This window comes from Hemibagrus wyckioides, linkage group LG25 (genome assembly GCF_019097595.1).
Source record: "Hemibagrus wyckioides isolate EC202008001 linkage group LG25, SWU_Hwy_1.0, whole genome shotgun sequence".
In the NCBI taxonomy this organism is placed as follows: domain Eukaryota; kingdom Metazoa; phylum Chordata; class Actinopteri; order Siluriformes; family Bagridae; genus Hemibagrus; species Hemibagrus wyckioides.
In genome coordinates, this window is record NC_080734.1 from 12,278,176 (window position 1) to 12,296,107 (window position 17,932).

General features: G+C 37.5%; 2 protein-coding genes across 3 annotated transcripts; both read left to right on the plus strand.

Annotated features, from left to right (window-relative positions):
- The first annotated feature begins 3,261 nt into the window (after window positions 1–3,261).
- Window positions 3,262–7,370, plus strand: pgfa (placental growth factor a). 2 transcript variants are annotated; one of them, XM_058379361.1, is made up of 7 exons: window positions 3,262–3,369; window positions 4,063–4,096; window positions 4,213–4,412; window positions 5,444–5,523; window positions 5,641–5,670; window positions 5,765–5,837; window positions 6,154–7,370. In XM_058379361.1, exons 1-6 carry the CDS (start codon window positions 3,304–3,306, stop codon window positions 5,832–5,834), a joined length of 480 nt encoding a protein of 159 aa, XP_058235344.1. In that variant the 5' UTR covers window positions 3,262–3,303; the 3' UTR covers window positions 5,835–5,837; window positions 6,154–7,370. The 2 variants fall into 2 exon arrangements, with proteins under 2 accessions (XP_058235344.1, XP_058235343.1); XM_058379360.1 differs by having other exon boundaries at window positions 6,214–7,370.
- Window positions 7,371–8,457: 1,087 nt separating this feature from the next.
- cipcb (CLOCK-interacting pacemaker b) lies at window positions 8,458–15,581 on the plus strand. The gene is made up of 4 exons (XM_058379402.1): window positions 8,458–8,750; window positions 10,382–10,544; window positions 10,658–10,833; window positions 11,230–15,581. The coding sequence occupies exons 2-4, from the start codon at window positions 10,436–10,438 to the stop codon at window positions 12,064–12,066; spliced, it is 1,122 nt and encodes a 373-aa protein (XP_058235385.1). The 5' UTR covers window positions 8,458–8,750; window positions 10,382–10,435; the 3' UTR covers window positions 12,067–15,581.
- The last annotated feature ends 2,351 nt before the right edge of the window (window positions 15,582–17,932 follow it).

Consider the following 17,932-nt stretch of genomic DNA (forward strand, 5'->3'; position numbering starts at 1 on the left):
CTGCAGACCGGGAACCCCCCACAGGAGCTGCAGTTTTGGAGATGCTCTGATCCAGTCGTCTAGCCATCACAATTTGTCCCTTGTCAAACTCACTCAAATCCTTACACTTACCCATTTTTCCTGCTTCTAACACATCAACTTTGAGGACAGGAGATAATCAGTGTTATTCACTTCACCTGTTGGTGCTCATAATGTTATGCCTGATCATTGTATATCTCAACCATATAAAATATAACAGGTATGAAGATTGCAGGGTATAAAGATATCAAACTCCGTGATCCTCGTCCACTGAAAGATCAGTGAATAAGAGACTCTGGTGCTATGATTGATAGTGTTTGAAGTGCTTATTAACTATGTACTGTAGTTCCTTCAGGTGAAGAGCAAAGTAACCTAATGAACAACCAGTCAGACAAACTACATCTCAAAAACTGCAATTACAAACATACAATCCAATGTTTAATAATACTGTGTCTGTTTAAGTCATTTTTGTCATTTAAATTGAAAAGAATGAACATTGTTCTTTTCTCTTTTGCTGTCCCAACTTTATTTACTTAGGGGAAAAAACACTTAACTAATCTTTGTACAGTCTTCGATCCTTATTTCAGACTAGAGTGCTTGCCTTAGAGTGGTGATGAAACCAGCCCATTTCTACACTTACACTTATCATAAAAGTACTAAATGTAATTTTGACTATTTGCTTTAAAACAAAGTCTTAGAGCTGCAATCCAGTTAATGCTGTTGTTTGTTGTTTTTGCTGTTACTAAAATTACATTGATTTATTTCTCTCATTTGTGCCATGAATCTAGTTTTTCTATATAGGTCTGCAGAGGCTGGGGAAAGCCACAAATAGAAGAAATAGTTTGCACTTGTTTTAATTTCACTATGCAGAGTTATTAACTACCAGATAGATCACTGAATAGGTATCTAGGACAAACTTCTAGCACACCGTTTTCTTTCCATCTGATCTTATTTGAATGATAATATTTGTGTGGCTACAATTGGAGACATAAGCATCTGGCCTGTGTGACAATTGCTTAGGATGCTGCAGGATGCATCATGGAGCTCTTACATGCTGATAGTACAGCTGATTGATGTGGAGTTACTGAAGCTAAAAGGGTTTGAGTCATCCTTGTGCAAGGACGTTTTCTAAGAGATCATGCTTATGGTTGGTTCCATAGTGTAGCAGCTAGCAATATAAAGGTTTCTACAGAATCTTGCTGAACCATTTTAGAGTTTATATGTATGTTTAGGGCAGAGGGTTTTTTCAATTATAAATACTTAATAAGCCAAAATGTGTTGAGAATGATAATTCGGATGTGATTTATTGTATTGTATTGTTATTCCCCATCATTATTACCAAATTCGGTAGATGTGGGTTTGCAAATCATCCAGTGACCTAATGTGAATTCATATAGGCTTCCAGCTGTCATGAACATCACCAAATTGGTTAAGATATTACCAGAAATTACTTAAATGACAGTGATAATTAGGACGCAATTACTCCCATCAGTTTAAAGATGAGACACTGGTAGCCGATACGTAGCACTGGTAGTCAGTACGTCAACGTCAATGCATATTTAGTCGTGAAGTTTAGGTTATCGAGTACACCTACTCCTCCTCTCTTCTTTGTTTACATTCCTACATATTCTGTGTGTGTTCCCTGGCAAACAAATGCTCCTTATCACTTTACAGCATCTCTATAACACTGGCCACCATATCAGTGGAGTCCTCCTTCATTCCTCTGTTACCTAAAAAACATCTTCAGGAGAAGAGAATTTGTGTTTGTGAGTAACGTAGATTTTTCCTTCCAGCAAGAGTCATACAGCAGCATCATTACTTGTAGGAGTGAAATGCTCTTTTTTTTTTGTTCACACAACTGTGAATATTATAATGACAAAACGGTCAGATAAAAAGACACGCGTGTGAATATTTCTTCTAGTAAAACTGCCATATGAAAGATTTGTTTTAAAATGTTTTACACTAATGTGAAATTTTTTAATTTACACTTAGTTTCAAAATCTATGACCAAGCAGTCTACCTAGAGTCTGCAAACTCCTGGATTCTCTAATTGCTCCCCATCATATCAGAGTTTACTTGTCATTATGATAATGCAGCAGCTGTGAAACATCACTGTCTCCTTATTCCCATATGGTTCACTGACACGAGGCTCAGTAGATTTACTGGATTTTTTTTTTTCTCCCACCTTTCTTTAGTACACTAATTGCTGCGTAATGACAACAGAGAAGAATTTGAAGTTTGTTCCAATTTGCAACAAGCAATATTTTGGGAACATAACTTATTCACAGTGAAAAGCCATTGCAATACACTGAAAGTATAGCATTTTCTCAATTTGTGTATGTTGAACAGCACTTCATGTTGATCAACTTAATCTTGACTTATGGTTGTTGCGGCACTGAAACTGTAAAGACATGAAAGGAAAGACAATGTTATGTATATACTGTTTTATTTTTTTTTTTATGCATGTCTTGTCTCTGTAAGTTTATTTATAACATTTTTCATTTCAGCTCTACTGGTTAGAATATCAAACTAAACTTACAGTTCTTTTGTTTTCCCTTCTATGATTTGACAGTGTGTGCATAATCTATCTATCTAGAGTTCCTGAGAGAATCTATTGTCATTACACTTGAAACCATACTTCATGTGCACCTTCTTAATCACTGCGTGGGCTGGAAGATAACAGCCCAAATGCACATGAAATCTGGGGGGTCGTTTCACACTGACACGACAGACACTGCATAAATCTACACTTTGGCCTACAAAGACATCAACCTAAACCTAAAATGTTTTTAGTATGACCGTTGGTGGTGCTGTTGCATTTGAGTTCTGCAAAAGTTTTACAGACACTTTAAGGCTTTTGGACACAGAATGAAATCTGATGTGGAGGCCAAAAATGAAATGGAAAATGAAGATCTTTTATTTTTGAATTGCATTTATCATTTTTTTTATTTGGGCTGTTTATGTTGCCATCAATCTATTTATTCATTATTATTGTTATTATTATTTTTAATTCTTTATTTTAGCAGATCCTGTCCATATGGATGACTTACATTGCATTCAACAGCTTTGACACCAATGGACAGAATAGAGAGGACGATAGATTTTCAGGATGGTGTACTAGTCAGTGTGTGTGTGTGTGTGTGTGTGTGTGTGTAATAGTGTTAAACAGTGGCATGCATTCTGGGATAATGACGTCTCTTCCTCGTGGTATGTGTGGCGATGCGTGCTCTTCCGCCTCTTCTCCCCAGAGCTCTTTGAAGTGCTCTTTTGGAGGTTTGATTCAACATGAGCAGTTTGGTCAGTATAGCACAGATCCTAGCCACACTTCTCCTCCACATTCCACTGACAGAGGTATGAAATAACTTGACATTGCATTGTTGTATGCTGAAATTAATATCGTGTACTTATTCTTACTTACTTTAAAGACTTTTTTTTTCTCATTCTAGTTTCCATTTTTAATTCAGAATGATATCAGTGATCTGTGTAACCAAGTGATTTAACCTGCATATGTTTAGTCTGTTATTTATTGCATTTGAGTCATTACTTTCTGTTTGTATACACATATATAATGTTTGATGGGTGTTTTTCAATTTATGCTCACCTACTTTTGGGGGTTTTATGTCTGATGGGATGTCTTAAATCTAAATATAGTCACATTTGATCAACTTTATCTCTTTTTGGAGCAACACAATTTTATAGTGTGGTTGGGAATTTGCACGTCCTCTAGCTAATCTTTGTTCCTTCCCCATAATGCCCCTCAGTTGCTCTAATTACTTTAGACTTTCTACGTGTCTGTTCACAAATCATCCTGACTGTGAATATGAGCCAAGTATCCAATGGCCATCAGTGTGATCCCCTGATTTAGGCTTGGTTTGTTGCACAAAGACAATTAGGAGTTTGACACTGTTCAAACTACTTTCTGAACAATTCTCCCACTCAATGGATGTCAGTGCCAGTGTACCTTTACATGTCATGAGTCAAAGTGTGAAATGAGTTGGAAATGATTGCAATATTAATTTCTATCGTAAATTGTTGGTGTTGTAGGTCACGGACACTCTACGCACAACCCACTCCAAAGGTAAAAACATTTTTTTTCGCTCAAATGTCATGTCTGTGTTTCCATGTAAATAATTTTTCACTCATTCATCAGATGTTATAGTGGAGACATTTAAAGGTTTGTAATTGATCATGTAGTGATGTTATTTCGTGATGTGTGGCAACGGAGTGTGTGTCGCCCGATGGAAAGGCTGGTGGAGGTGGAGAAGGAATATCCAGGGGTTGTGGAGTCTTCAATCTTCAATCCTCGCTGTGTGCCTCTTCATCGCTGTGCTGGCTGTTGTAATGATGAAAAATTACTATGCTCCCCTACCCGCAGTCACAATGTCACAATACAGGTACAGGTGTTATATGTTACATCTGCATAACTATTCGGGAAAATGTAAACATGCAGGCAGATCTTGGAGCACATATCCAGTGTGTACTCCTTAGGGAAAAATATATGCTTCTTCTTTCATATAAATGTATGATCTACGTTTAAAGGCCCCCACACACTGTGTTTACATTACAGTTTAAAGCGTTCAAAATATTGTGTCAATTCATCATCTGCAATGGCTTTCTCGTTTACACAATGTAGCTCATGCTGTAGCTTTAGTTATGTATGTATGTCTGAATATGGATTGGACTTTTGCAAATGTTATAAGTGTCAAACTTGAGGATGAGCATCGCCGACCCTACCTCGCTAAAATATGTCAATATGTCAATAAGCCATCTAATTTGATGTTGCGGTGAGTTTTGCAAATTTGCAAACGTTAAATATTTTACTAAATTGGACGGTTTTCTCTGTTAATAGGCAAATATCAGTTCCATTAGCTGAACTGGCTGGGCATCAAGTCAAGCTAATGGTATAATATTGGCTATTACTTATTAATTTATTAGCAAATACTATTAGTCATACCTATTAGGGGAAACCTACAAAGATTGAAAGATGTTTTCAGGCAAACAATAGAAAGGTAAAGTTAGTTCTCACATGAAGCATGATACTGCTTAATTTTACCTTAGTTAATTATTTTTCGTGTGTGTGTGTGTGTGTGTGTGTGTGTGTGTGTTTATCTTTCTGTCTATCCCTACATATGCAACTCACTAAATAAACTTTTTCTAGTAGTAAAAATAGATGTGTGTATAACATGTATAACGCATGCAATGTACTTGTTTTGATTACATTGTTTTCGTAGATTATTAAACATACTGATACATATATATATATATATATATATATATATATATATACATTTAAAAAGCCACACTTTTATATGCATACTGGACATATATATATAGTATATAATGAGTTTTATATTGATATGGGAAAATGAAGTTCCAGCATGCAGAGCTACATAGCATTCAACATAGCATCCTCCTTTCTTTCCAGCTGTTGAAAATAAGCCTAGTACAGGGGACGAAGAAGTATATAGAGCTTTCATTTTCAGAGCACCGCTCCTGTGAGTGCAGGTACGCAAATCAAACAGCATTTAAACGTGCATGGCAGCTATTATTGAAAGTTGTGAATTTCTTCATTGACCTTATTCTCTTTATTACCATCTTAAAACACAATTATATATGACCTAGACCCAATCAGAGTCACTTAAGACATCAGAGGTGAGTCTATTCTGTCAGACACTAGACTACATATTATATATATCTAATCCCTGTTATGATAATGGAATAACAATGATTTTCTCTGCCTCTACAGGCTAAGGCTAAGTAGGCCATACAGGGGAAGAAAAGGGAAAAAAAGGAAAAAAGAGAACAAAAAACAGTAGCAGGTATGTTCTGCCCTCTGCTGGTTATGACATGAGTTATTTGAGTTGCTAGAATCTTGAGTTCATTCATTCATTCATTCATTCATTCATTTATGAATTGGGGAACTCTTTTGGTCCTGTAAAAATAAATGTGATCATATATAGTTTTATATTCTATGAACACAATCAATAGATAGATAATCAGAATATAAAATAATGTTTAAGAATAACTAATAAATAATCTCTTGTTCTGGTGTTTTCTCGAAAGTGTACTGATACATAAATATTGCATATATACTGTATGCGTGAAGCTTCTCATCACGCTGTTTGTCTGTTGCAGGTGTCATAATTTCAGCTAATTACTTTTCCATTTCCTCTTGTTTAATCCATACATAAAAAGACAGGAACATCTCATGCATCTGGGATGAAAGCCATGATGAGTTCTTCTTTCAGAGGAAGCTCTTACAGTCCGCAGACAATAAGATATCCTCTGGGAATCATAGAATAACAGAGTGGAGGCTCTGTAATCCCCCTCTATTGTGTTACTTGCTTAATCCCACTGCTGTGATGAGTGTGGTCATGGAAATGACAAGGAGACATGACTTCGTGACAAGATGGCTGACCACGAAGGTGACTGAATACTACTATGAACATTGTTGATGATAATCAATACTTTACTTGTCTGGATCTTCACAAGCATGTGTTGTTTATCGGTTGTTTATCCTTGTACATAGAGAAATGATTACTAAAGCCAGCTCTATTCAATGTATACCATAATAAATGTTAAATAAATCTGTTCTGAACAAAAATGTGTTCTTGTAAAAGTAAATATAATATATAGTACAATAATGGAATAAGTTTTGAACATGTTCAACCTAACCTTTGTCCATTTCCTATCACCAAAGGTTAAATGTCCTATGCAGTTAGTTTTATTCTTTTGAGCAATGTCATGTGTTGATGATGAATTTTCTTTATGAAATACTTAGCTAGGCTGGGACAGGTTGAGCACAGATAGAAAAAGCGGATGCCTCACTGGACTGAGCTGGAGTTGACAGGAGTAGAGTTGACAACCCATGTCCCAGTCCATGGGGCCCCTGATTGTTTTTGAAGTCAGTGTGTTTGAGCCATGATCAACTCATGGTGGTGCAAATGGTGTTGGAATGTTAGTTTTTGTTTTAGTTTTTAATCTATTTAATCTACTGTTGTACCTGTTACTCCATATCAGTGCCTGTCAGAATTTACTCCAAACTGAGGGACATGAGCATTCAAAGACAATAAATTAAATGCAAACGTACTACAGAATATACCGTTATCTTTTAAATAAAAGTATTTATGCACATTAGTAATTTCCTGTCATATACAGTAGATGTCCATAATGAGCAAAAGCATATACAATATCTCCATTTTGATGTCATGAACACTTTAATAATGTTGAAAAAGCAACAAAATGGCTCCGTCATGATATAGAAACAGAACAGTAAAGTTAAATATTTTTGTTGATACTGTTATTTGTTTTCTTCCTTTGTTTGTTACTGTTTTTTCCCCCTTATTACTACTTGAATAAAGTGATTTCAACTTCTGCATAAATGTTTAATTAAGGGTTTTTTGTTCATTTTCCCTTTTATTTTATACAGAACAGCAGAAACATACAAAATAATTTATTCCTCGCTTTCCTCTAAAATATTCAATTCAATTCAATTCCATTCAATTTTATTTGTATAGTGCTTTTAACAAAGAGCATTGTCTCAAAGCAGCTTTACATGAGAAACAACATAAGAAAACAACAAACATATAAACAGACAAACAGTCCTAGATGTTATCCCAAGTGAGCAAGCCTGAGGTGACTGAGGCGACTGTGGCAAGGAAAAACTCCCTTAGATGGTAAGAGGAAGAAACCTTGAGAGGAACCAGACTCAAAAGGGAACCCATCCTCATTTGGGTGACAATTGTGTGATGCAGATACAGCATGTGTATAATGTTATGTAAATCAATAAGGAGGTTGTTGTCCACAGATAGATAGATAGATAGATAGATAGATAGATAGATAGATAGATAGATAGATAGATAGATAGATAGATAGATAGATAGATAGAACTTTATTGTCATTGCAAAGTACAGGTACACAGCAACGAAATGCTGTTTAGCATCTGCCAGAAGTGCAAATAGTAGAAATTGTGAAAAAGAACAAGTGCAGATAAATATGTAAATATGTACATTAATAAATAAGGCTATGTCAGAGTGTGTATAGAGAAGTATGTGCAAGTTGTATTTACAGCAGATAATGTGTCAGGTGTAATCATACACCAGAGTACTAAGGGACCAGAAAAGATTATGAATAAAAATGTGATATGGTTTAAGTAGATTCCTGTATGCAGTAAAGCTTGCTATAGTTGCCATAAACGCTCTCCTAGTAAACGTATAAATGATTTGTTTTGTTACGCATGCGCAATAGCACGCATCACACAGTCTCGAACGTTGAGGCCTTGAAAACGTGTATTCGTTTAACTGTCACGTTTTTTAGCTGAACGTCTGTAGCTCTGACCAATAGGGAAGCAGAACGAGATTTAAGGAGGCGGGGATAATCAGTGACGCAAGCGCATGTATCCCGTTTGAGTCACACCCACACCTTTCTTTCAAAAATGTTTAACTAAATACGGGCACGGGGATATATTTCAGTACATCCTAGCTGTGAGAAAATCAGGAAATAAATATTGACGTTTAGTTCCTGTTGAAATCAATCCGCTTTTCATATGCAGAGCTGTGTGTTTGTGTGTGTGCGCGCGCTGCGGCTCTACGTAGGCGGCTGCTGTCTCGTGTACAGTATCGTGGATTGTTTCTGAGGTGTATACCAGCAGCACGGGCTAGACGAGAACATACGCACGCGTGTACGCGCACACACACGCGCTCGCGCACACACACACACACACACAGAGCAAGGTAGGCTTGGCTGAACAGCTTTTATGCCGTTTAATCCATTTTAGAAATTGTTCAATTGTTTCTTTATGCTACTCTGTTATCGTCACAGCCGTAAAGATGTCTAATATCAGTGTTAGCTAGGAAACCTGTTAGCTCGCTAGCCGACTGCGTTAAATAACATTGCTAGCTTGCTAACAGTAGGATGCCATAACGCAGCTAGCCAGATTAGCCAGATAATGTTTACAAATTGAGTAATATATGGAGTGTGTTTATTCTGACATGTAAATGTTTGTTTCCACTGTTATATGAAGATCTAAAAACGTACACAGATAAATGTCAAACCAGCCAGAGAGTTATCTGCTAACGCGTAGCTAGCTAATTTCAGAAGTCGCCCAATCCCACTTTAACTAACCGGAGTCAGTTGTCGCTGTGCGGTTATTTCTTTTTTATTTTAGGTATTAGATTTATTTTTTCCTCAACAAAATCTACTCTCTCGTCCTTTTATGTACTACATTGCCAAAGGTTTTGGGACACCCCTCCAAATCATTGAATTCAGGGGTTGTGCTCGGCCCCTTAGTTCCAGTGAAAGGAACTCTTAATGCTTCAGCATACCAAGACATTTTGGACAATTTCATGCTCCCAAATTTGTGGGAAGTTTGGGGATGACCCCTTCCTGTTCCAACATGACTGCACACCAGTGCACAAAGCAAGGTCCATAAAGACATGGATGAGCGAGTTTGGTGTGGATGAACTTCACAGAGTCCTGATCTCAACCTGATAGAACACCTTTGGGATGAATTAGAGGGTGGGGCAACTCCATATTAAATTAATGTGCATGTGAAGGCAGACGTTCCAGTTTTGGCCTGGCTCTCAGTCTCCTCTCTAATTCATCCCAAAGGTGTTCTATCGATTTGAGGTCAGGACTCTGTGCAGGCCAGTCAAGTTCCTCCACACCAAACTCACTCATCTATGTCTTTATGGACCTTGCTTTGTGCACTGGTGTGCAGTCATGTTGGAACAGGAAGGGGTCATCCCCAAACTGTTTCCATAAAGTTGGGAGCATGAAATTGTCTAAAATGTCTTGATATGTTGAAGCATTAAGAGTTCCTTTCACTGGAACTAAGGGGCCAAGCCCAACTGTTAAAAAATAAAAAATAAAAATCAAATGAATTCTTTTACTCTTAGAAATTTCTAAAGGATTCAAATGAATCCAACAGGTCATTCCTAGGCCTTTTGTTCTTTATACCTGTCAGACATAATTGGTTGTTATAGGTTGCACACTTGCTGTTCAACATTTAATGGTGTAAAATATACAATTAATATGCTGACAAACAAGTTATTAATGTGTACAGCATTTTATATTAATGTGCTGGTGTTAGTAATCATCTTGTCCTGTACATTGAGAACTTATCTAATACACCTGATACATTATGAAGTGATAACTTGAAATATTCTTTCTGTTACTGCTTTACTTTAATCTGATCATAAAGATTGCAGTATGTGCCATAATTGTTACAAAGTCTTGTAAAGCTTGTGATTTTAAATGTAATTGTTTGGTATAATGTGAAGACTTCAAACAAAAAAACGCACGTGATTTTCTTATCAGGAAAAGGTTTGACAATGTGTAACTGTTACTGTGTGACTTTTATCAGCCCGTTTCTGAGACAGTGTGGACGTGGTGTGAGCAGACCAAAGGTGAAGCCAGTATGAGCATGAAGATGAAGGACGACGGGCTTGTAACGACCATGGGCAAATCTAAAACGAAGAGAATGGAGATGTCCAAACCTGATTCTGAAAGAGATTCTGGCTTCTCAGGTTTGTACTATAAAATGCATTTTGGTGTCAGACTATGAATTTGTATGTTTTTTCCCCCCTATATGCTGTCTTTGGTATTTCATTTCATTCATTCATTCATTTTTTTTTTGTAGATGCTAGTTCTGAGCATCTGAGTGTAGTCGATCAGACAGACACAGAGGATGTAGCACGACCGGTGAAGCAGGCAGTGTCAGATTCCAGGTCTCAGACTTCTCAGCTGGCTGTCATTGGAGGATCTTTCCAAAGTCTGTCACCCATGATCATCATGAATAATGTTCTTCTTAAACAGGTAAAAACAACATTCTCTCGATCATTTTCGAAGCAAATATGGAATGAGTGTAAACAAGACAGATGCACTTTTGTTAAAATAAAAATCTCCAAAAATGTATTCATGTGCATTTTATAAATAATTTGCACATTCAGTCTATGCAAGATTACAGTCTATGTAAAAGCTAATGGACTTTAAATGAGCAACCTCAAATCACTCCGATATGTAGCTCTAGTAGGCTTGGCCACTGAAATTTATGTGGCAAGAGAAATTATGCTGCATGTCTGTCTGTAACTAGACAGCAACATCTAGGTCTACATTTCCTCAGATAACTTATTCCGTTTTTCCGTATTCAGCTCAGGATCATCCCACATGCTAACAGCTCATTAATTTTTGTATGCCTTAATTTATTAACAGCCTGGTGATAACCCTCCCTCTGTGAAGCCATGGGGCTTCAATCCAGCTGTTGAGGTTGTACAGCAACCCCAGGTAGTCTTCCTCCAACCAGTAATATCGCAGAGAAATGCTTCAGAGCCAAAAGGACCACCATATAAGCGTCGTAAGCACAAGAAATACCTCCCCATCCTAAAATCCTACCCCAAAATTGCCCCCCACCCAGGGGACAGCCCACGCAGTAGCTGTGCTAGTAGCAGCAGCTCCACCGTCACTGCATCAGTGAAGAGTTCCAGTTCGTCTTCCAGCTGTTGGGATCCTCCTGATAGAGACAGGCAGCAAGCTGTACAAACTAGTTCCTCTTCTGGCTCCTTCATTCCAAACCACATTATACCATCCAGGAATCATCCAGTATCACCTGAGCCCCAGGCTCCACTTACTGACTCTAACACTGGTGTGGAAAAGCCTACTGCTGAAAGGCTGGAGTCCACAACAGAACCCACAGAAATACACACAAAGACATTACAGACCCAAGCACAGGCTGCCTTTAAAGATGGCATCTGCCAGAACACGGACTCTGACAGCAACGACAAGAGGAAGCGTTTCTGCAACACCTACAATATTTTAAGTAAATCAGGCCTGCTGGACATTACACTGCGCACTAAAGAATTGATACGGCAGAATCGGCGCACTCAGGTAGAGCTGGATCAACTCCGGGAGCACACGAACCTGTTTATGCAGGCCGTACAAACGGGAGACTTGTGTATCTGGAGCAAACTACAGATGAGTATGCAGGAAGAACTTGAGAAGGAGAAGAATTTGAATACTGGATCAGAGACACAAATGGATCATTTGAAGTAGGACACTTGAACCAGAAAAGATACTTTTTGAAACAGGTTGTGTAACAGGTACTGCCCTTGATCATTATTTTTCATTATGGCGGAATGTTTGAGAACTTCCAACATCTGCATTATTGTGGACGATAAGATGAACAATATATTTGAGCTCTGTGGTAACGTTGCTCCAAGCAGATGGGTCAACAGGTACAGCAGGTAGCTCACGGCTCCATGGTTCACGGTTTAATCCTGAGTTCCAGTTACTGTCTGTGTGGAGTTTCACACTGTTCTGAAGCTGCTTGCCTCCCAAAAACATGCCTGATAGGTGGATTAGCTAATTCAAATTGCCCATAAATGTGAATTATGTGCAATGTGATGGCATCCTATCCAGGGGGTATTCCCATCTCACTCCGAGTGTTGCCAGGGTAGGCACTAGAACCACTGTGACCAGGATACAGCAAATACTGAAGGTTCACTTATAATGAAAACTGTTATATCAGACCATGACCACAGCAGGAATGTTGTAAAATGAACTGATATGTTAAACCTTAGTAAAGGCTTTTTGTCTGCACTAATGAAAAATCATCTTTATAAATCTTATCTGCAGGCAGCTTTCAAAGTTATGGCTGTAATTTTTTGCCTCAGTAATATAGCTAGATCGTGGGGTTCACATAGTATTAGGAACTTTATAAACGTGCTTACGGACTGCTAAAAGGCACATTTTAAAACAGAGCTAACTTATAATATAGAAATAAGTTTACAAATAAAAACAAACATTCACATATCAGCAGGCAAAGCAGGCTGGTAATGTTGATGCTCTGTAGAGTCATGTGACACAATAACATTAGAGAGAGTCCAAACAGGTAATTACTAGTCAGGCTGTTGTAGTGCTATGGCACCACAATGTTTCTAAGATCTGCTCAGTGCTGAAATCATTTTGTGCCTCAGATGCAACTTTTGCAATGTTTGCAACAGTTCTCTGCTGTGCTTCTTTCACCCATGTTACCTATGGACTAAGATATAGTAGCATTTCTAGATATTCAAGAGGAGCAGTTGGGTATCAGAGGCATGCATCGTTCCAAGAGCATTATTGCTTTTCAGTGGTTTGATCAGATCACCCTCAAGTACCTTTTAAATGTCCAAGGCAGATGTGAGAGCCAGTTAGTTGAATCCTTAATTGTAAAACCAGTTGCCTTAACCTCACCACTGGAAAATACAGTTATCTCGTCTGATGTCCATGAATGCAGTTTTGGTTGAATGTGTGTATTGTCTGTTAATAGAATCAAACATGTTCTTTTATGTAATATTAACATACAGTTTGGTGTCTCAAACAGTTTGCAATGTTTTTACAATTAACATGAACCAAAATTTCTCTGTAGCTTATTTCAGAAACCTCTAACCAACTGAAACAGCTTCTCTGAAATATTTCTCTTCTAGTCATGAAGCTCTTGCACTGATTTATACTACAGAAATATAATTAAACCAGTAAACAGGCACTAAAAGATCTGAGATCCACTCAAAGGTTTGGAAAAGAGCAGATGGTTTGTGTGGATCACAGTGAAGGGAACTGGTTGGAGCATGTAGCTAATATACTGAGAGTCCTTTGGCATTTTCTCCTTATTTTTACTTTCACGCATAATAGAAGGAAAAACTTCATGGCCAGGTGGATATTATCCAGCACGTGTCACTGTATTAAGTAGCTTGTTTCCAGAGTCTCTGTTTGGATCTATCTATAGATCATCTTCAAAGAGTCTCTGAGATTAGGTTCTGCATAAACACTGGAATGCAATTGTCAATGTATCTGACTTATTATTCTGATTCAATATGTTGTATGAAGGATTGGTTATACTCAAGATTTTGTTTTGTGGCAGCTGAGCATCGACCACTAGTTTGTAACTGTGAGGTTTTCTTTTCAAATACTTTTAAGAGCGCAAATGTAAAAAGTCCTAGTCTGAGACTTTCACATTAACCGTAGGAACATTCTCCTGCCTTTATGTCAATATCTTCCTTAAAGGTATGTACTATCGCTTTCAGACAAAGGTCATGTAAAATCTCATGGTAACTCTATGTGGGTTCTTCAGATTTAGCTACTATATCTTATTTACTCATCAAACAACTGTGTAAAATCTGTCCGCTTCGAAGAGTACCTTAGCATCTCTTTATTTTTGATTTAACTTTAAACCTAGTTTCATTTGCAAATGTTTGTTTCTAGTATTAACTTTCTTACCATATTCTTGCGAGATTCCTGTCAATCATTAAGTCATGGCTAGATCTTAAGGGCAGGACAGATGTGTGATTTTAGCTGTGTGTACAACAAACACTAGAGCACTGTTTTCTGCTTGTGAAAGCAAAAGACCTCCTTTGTGATTACTCGTACAGATATTCATCTTGTACACGTATCTTGCATGTAAACGGTTGTCATTGCCGTTCTTTTAAAGTACCTTTCTATTACAAATGTTTGCAAAGTGCAAATATTGTGATTTATTACATACTATATGAACAGCTACCTTTATTTTTATACAGTGGCTTTTATTCTTTGTTTTTGTTGTTTTGACTGTAGTTGAGGACATTCCATATTTAATACAAGACCAAATACACATTTCCTTCTCCATAGTCTTCCATTCCATTCCATTCTCCTCCATCTGTGAAGTACAATCCAGATGTTTGGCACCTTTTGTATAATACCGTTCTTTCTAAAAGTATTGGAACAGTGAGATTAGTCACTGCACACATGCATCAGGCATAGCTAGTACAGTGATTTGGAATGTCCTAGGAGGGACAGACCTGGAATAGGTCAGCCAAGGAAAATAAAACAGAAACAAGATGTTGAAAAACCCGAAAACAACAGCTAGTGACTTCATCAATAATACCCACAGGGTAGGGGTGCAGATTTTATCCAGCATTCAAAGAAGACGCAGACAGCAGAAATACAGAGAGTTTAACACAAGATGCGAAGTAATAAGAATTGCTGTTCCAATACTTTTGAAGCCACAGGATTATAAAACAATAATACCAATTGATTTTTTTCCCCCTTTCATTAGATATAAATGTGTGTAAGAGAGGATTTTAGCAAAAGTGCAGTGCTTATGCATCAGTTATTTTTCTGCTTTTCTTTTGTTTTTGGTGCACTTTTACAATATTATTTAAAACAAGATTTAAAAAAAAAAAACAAGAAATAATGAGGAAAAGCTGCCGGTTCCAGTTAAGTGTATTGGAGGTGCTGGTATCATTACGGTATGTGGGCCCTGATAACTGACTCCATTTAGGTTGTAAATTTTAATTCATTACTCATCTGATCATCTTGATTTGCTTCAGATAGAACCTGTAAGATCAGAATATCTCCATGAGGTCCAGTCTTGTTACTCCATAGTTCTTAGTGGACCATCATGATCACCATGGTCCTCACAGTGAACCAATCTTGACAGTGGTGTTGTATAGCAGTGATATGAGAAGGTGTAACATAATTGAATGTAAATATATGTACTTGGGATGTAACTGAATATGAACACTGAGCTTCTCAATAAAACCATATTTCTGGCATATTTACAAACTGTACAAAGTTGGCAATGCCGTTTTCATGGGGTAGAAAAGAATATATCATGTATCTCCTGGGCTGTCTACATTATTTATATATATATATATAAATATATATATAAATAAGGGATTTAGAAAAAAATATATATATATATAATATATATATATAATATAAAATCTCAAACGATTATTTTTTTGCACAGCCCAGTAGATATATGCTTGTTACCCCATGCAAACTGTTTATATATAAACATTCACTGACTAAGTGCCAAGGGCATTCAGCTCAAAGCCTGTGCCAAATATGCTTCTTGATGATCCGCTGTGGCGAATGAATGTCAACAACAAAATATATGAACATTCACAGCATTCTTAAATGATCCCCATCATTTTTTTTTAACTGGAAATAACATTTTCTTGAATTGGGAAGACATTGTTGCCTTGAAACAATTAGCTTACTCAGTTACATTACAGAAGATAGAAGGTTTCACGGAGCGTTTTATTATAGGTATCTAATTAGTTATTTTTCTGCAAATCGCTTTTTCTAGCCAAAAAAAGGCAAATATAAAGGCACAGAACAATTATTTTTAACATGAAATGCCTCTGAGACAAAATGAGAGAATGAGGCAAAAGGTTTTACTTCAACTAAATGCACTAGAGTAAACGAATGAATGCGGATATATGGGGATTCTGTATCCCAAATTATTAAAAAGAAAAAGTTTTTATTGGAACAGTTGGTTCTTAAATACTGTTTGTATCGCAGGAACAATTGGTCCTGGAGATGTACATAACACCTATTGGCTAGAGTAAGTGGTTTGCTGCTTTTGAATATTATAAGTACTGGTTAGGGTGTACACTGTTTTCTTTCATTACTCTGGCTTATTTTAGGATTTTCTACAAGACATTGTCATGTAGGAGCAGAGCATTACTAAGATTAGTCATAAATGTCATGAAAGCAGCCTGTTTTGCACATACTAAGCACAGCTCCATAAACAATCACCAAATCCAATCACTGCTTTAACTCAGAGATAGCAGGGGCAGGTATGCAGTGGAGCTAGTTTTATATACTGCTAGCACAAAAGTAGAGGTGACTAACTGTACAGGACCACCATACTTCTTAGAAAATCATCTTCTCATTTAACAAACACCATGCCCACTCCAGAACGCCTGTGGAGGGTGCTAAAAAACATAGCAGCTTTCTTTACTTATGGCTGAGAAGTTACAAGAAAATGAGTTTCCTGAAGACTTCAGACTGAAAGTGGACCTGGGGGTCTGAGATGTAAAGATGTACCATAGGGGAGGCATTAATGCAAATTTCATGAGAAGAAGGGAACAGTTTGGCTTTAGTGAGTGTGGTCCATAAATACAAACAGGTTGATGCAAGCTCTGAATTGAGCTGTACAGAACCATACCAGTCTATCATTGCTCTTAAACTGGCTTTAAGAAACCTGTTTTAGGATTCTCATATTCTGAGGGAGATACTGAAAGTAAAACATCTGGTCAAAACTGTTGAGAGTCTTTACCTTTTATTTTGTTATTATATTGCTAACACACCCACAACCAAGCAGGTATGCATTTTTCTGGAAGTGAATCTCAAATGTCTTTCTACAATGTTCAGGAAGCTTTCAGCTTTACACTGATCAGGCATAACATTATGAGCAGTAACAGGTGAAGTGAATAACACTGTCTATCTCCTCATCATGGAACCCGTTAGTGGGTGGGATATATTGGGCAGCAAGTGAACATTTTGTCCTCAAAGTTGGTGTGTTAGAAGCAGGAAATGGGCGAGTGTAAGGATTTGAGTAAGTTTGACAAGGGCCAAATTGTGATGGCTAGATGCCTGGATCAGAGCATCTGCAAAACTTGTGGGGTGTTCCCGGTCTGCAGTGGTCTGTAGCTATAAAAGTATCCTTCAAGTCCTGTAAGTTGCTAGATGAGTCCCATGGAGCCCCCACCTCACAACTTACAGGACTTAAATGGTTACATCTTGGTGCCAGATACCACAGCACACCTTCAGAGATCTAGATCTCCATGCCTTGACAGGTCAGGGCTATTTTGGCAGCAAAAGGGGGACCACCACCATATTAGGCAGATGGTCATGATGTTATGCCTGATCAGTGTATGTCTCCTATACTGCAAACTGAGGAAAACTCTCCCCATGATAATGCAGATCCAGTCTCACTATACAACACTGACCCCAACATTCTGCAAGACCTCCAGCACCTCAAAAGTTCTATACAACATCAGCACAGGTATCTTTAAACAGGCCACAAACAAAATAAAAAGGGATTTAGCCCTGATAGAAGATGATAGATTTTTTTTTTTTTTTACTACAATAAATGAGATCGAGTGACAATGAT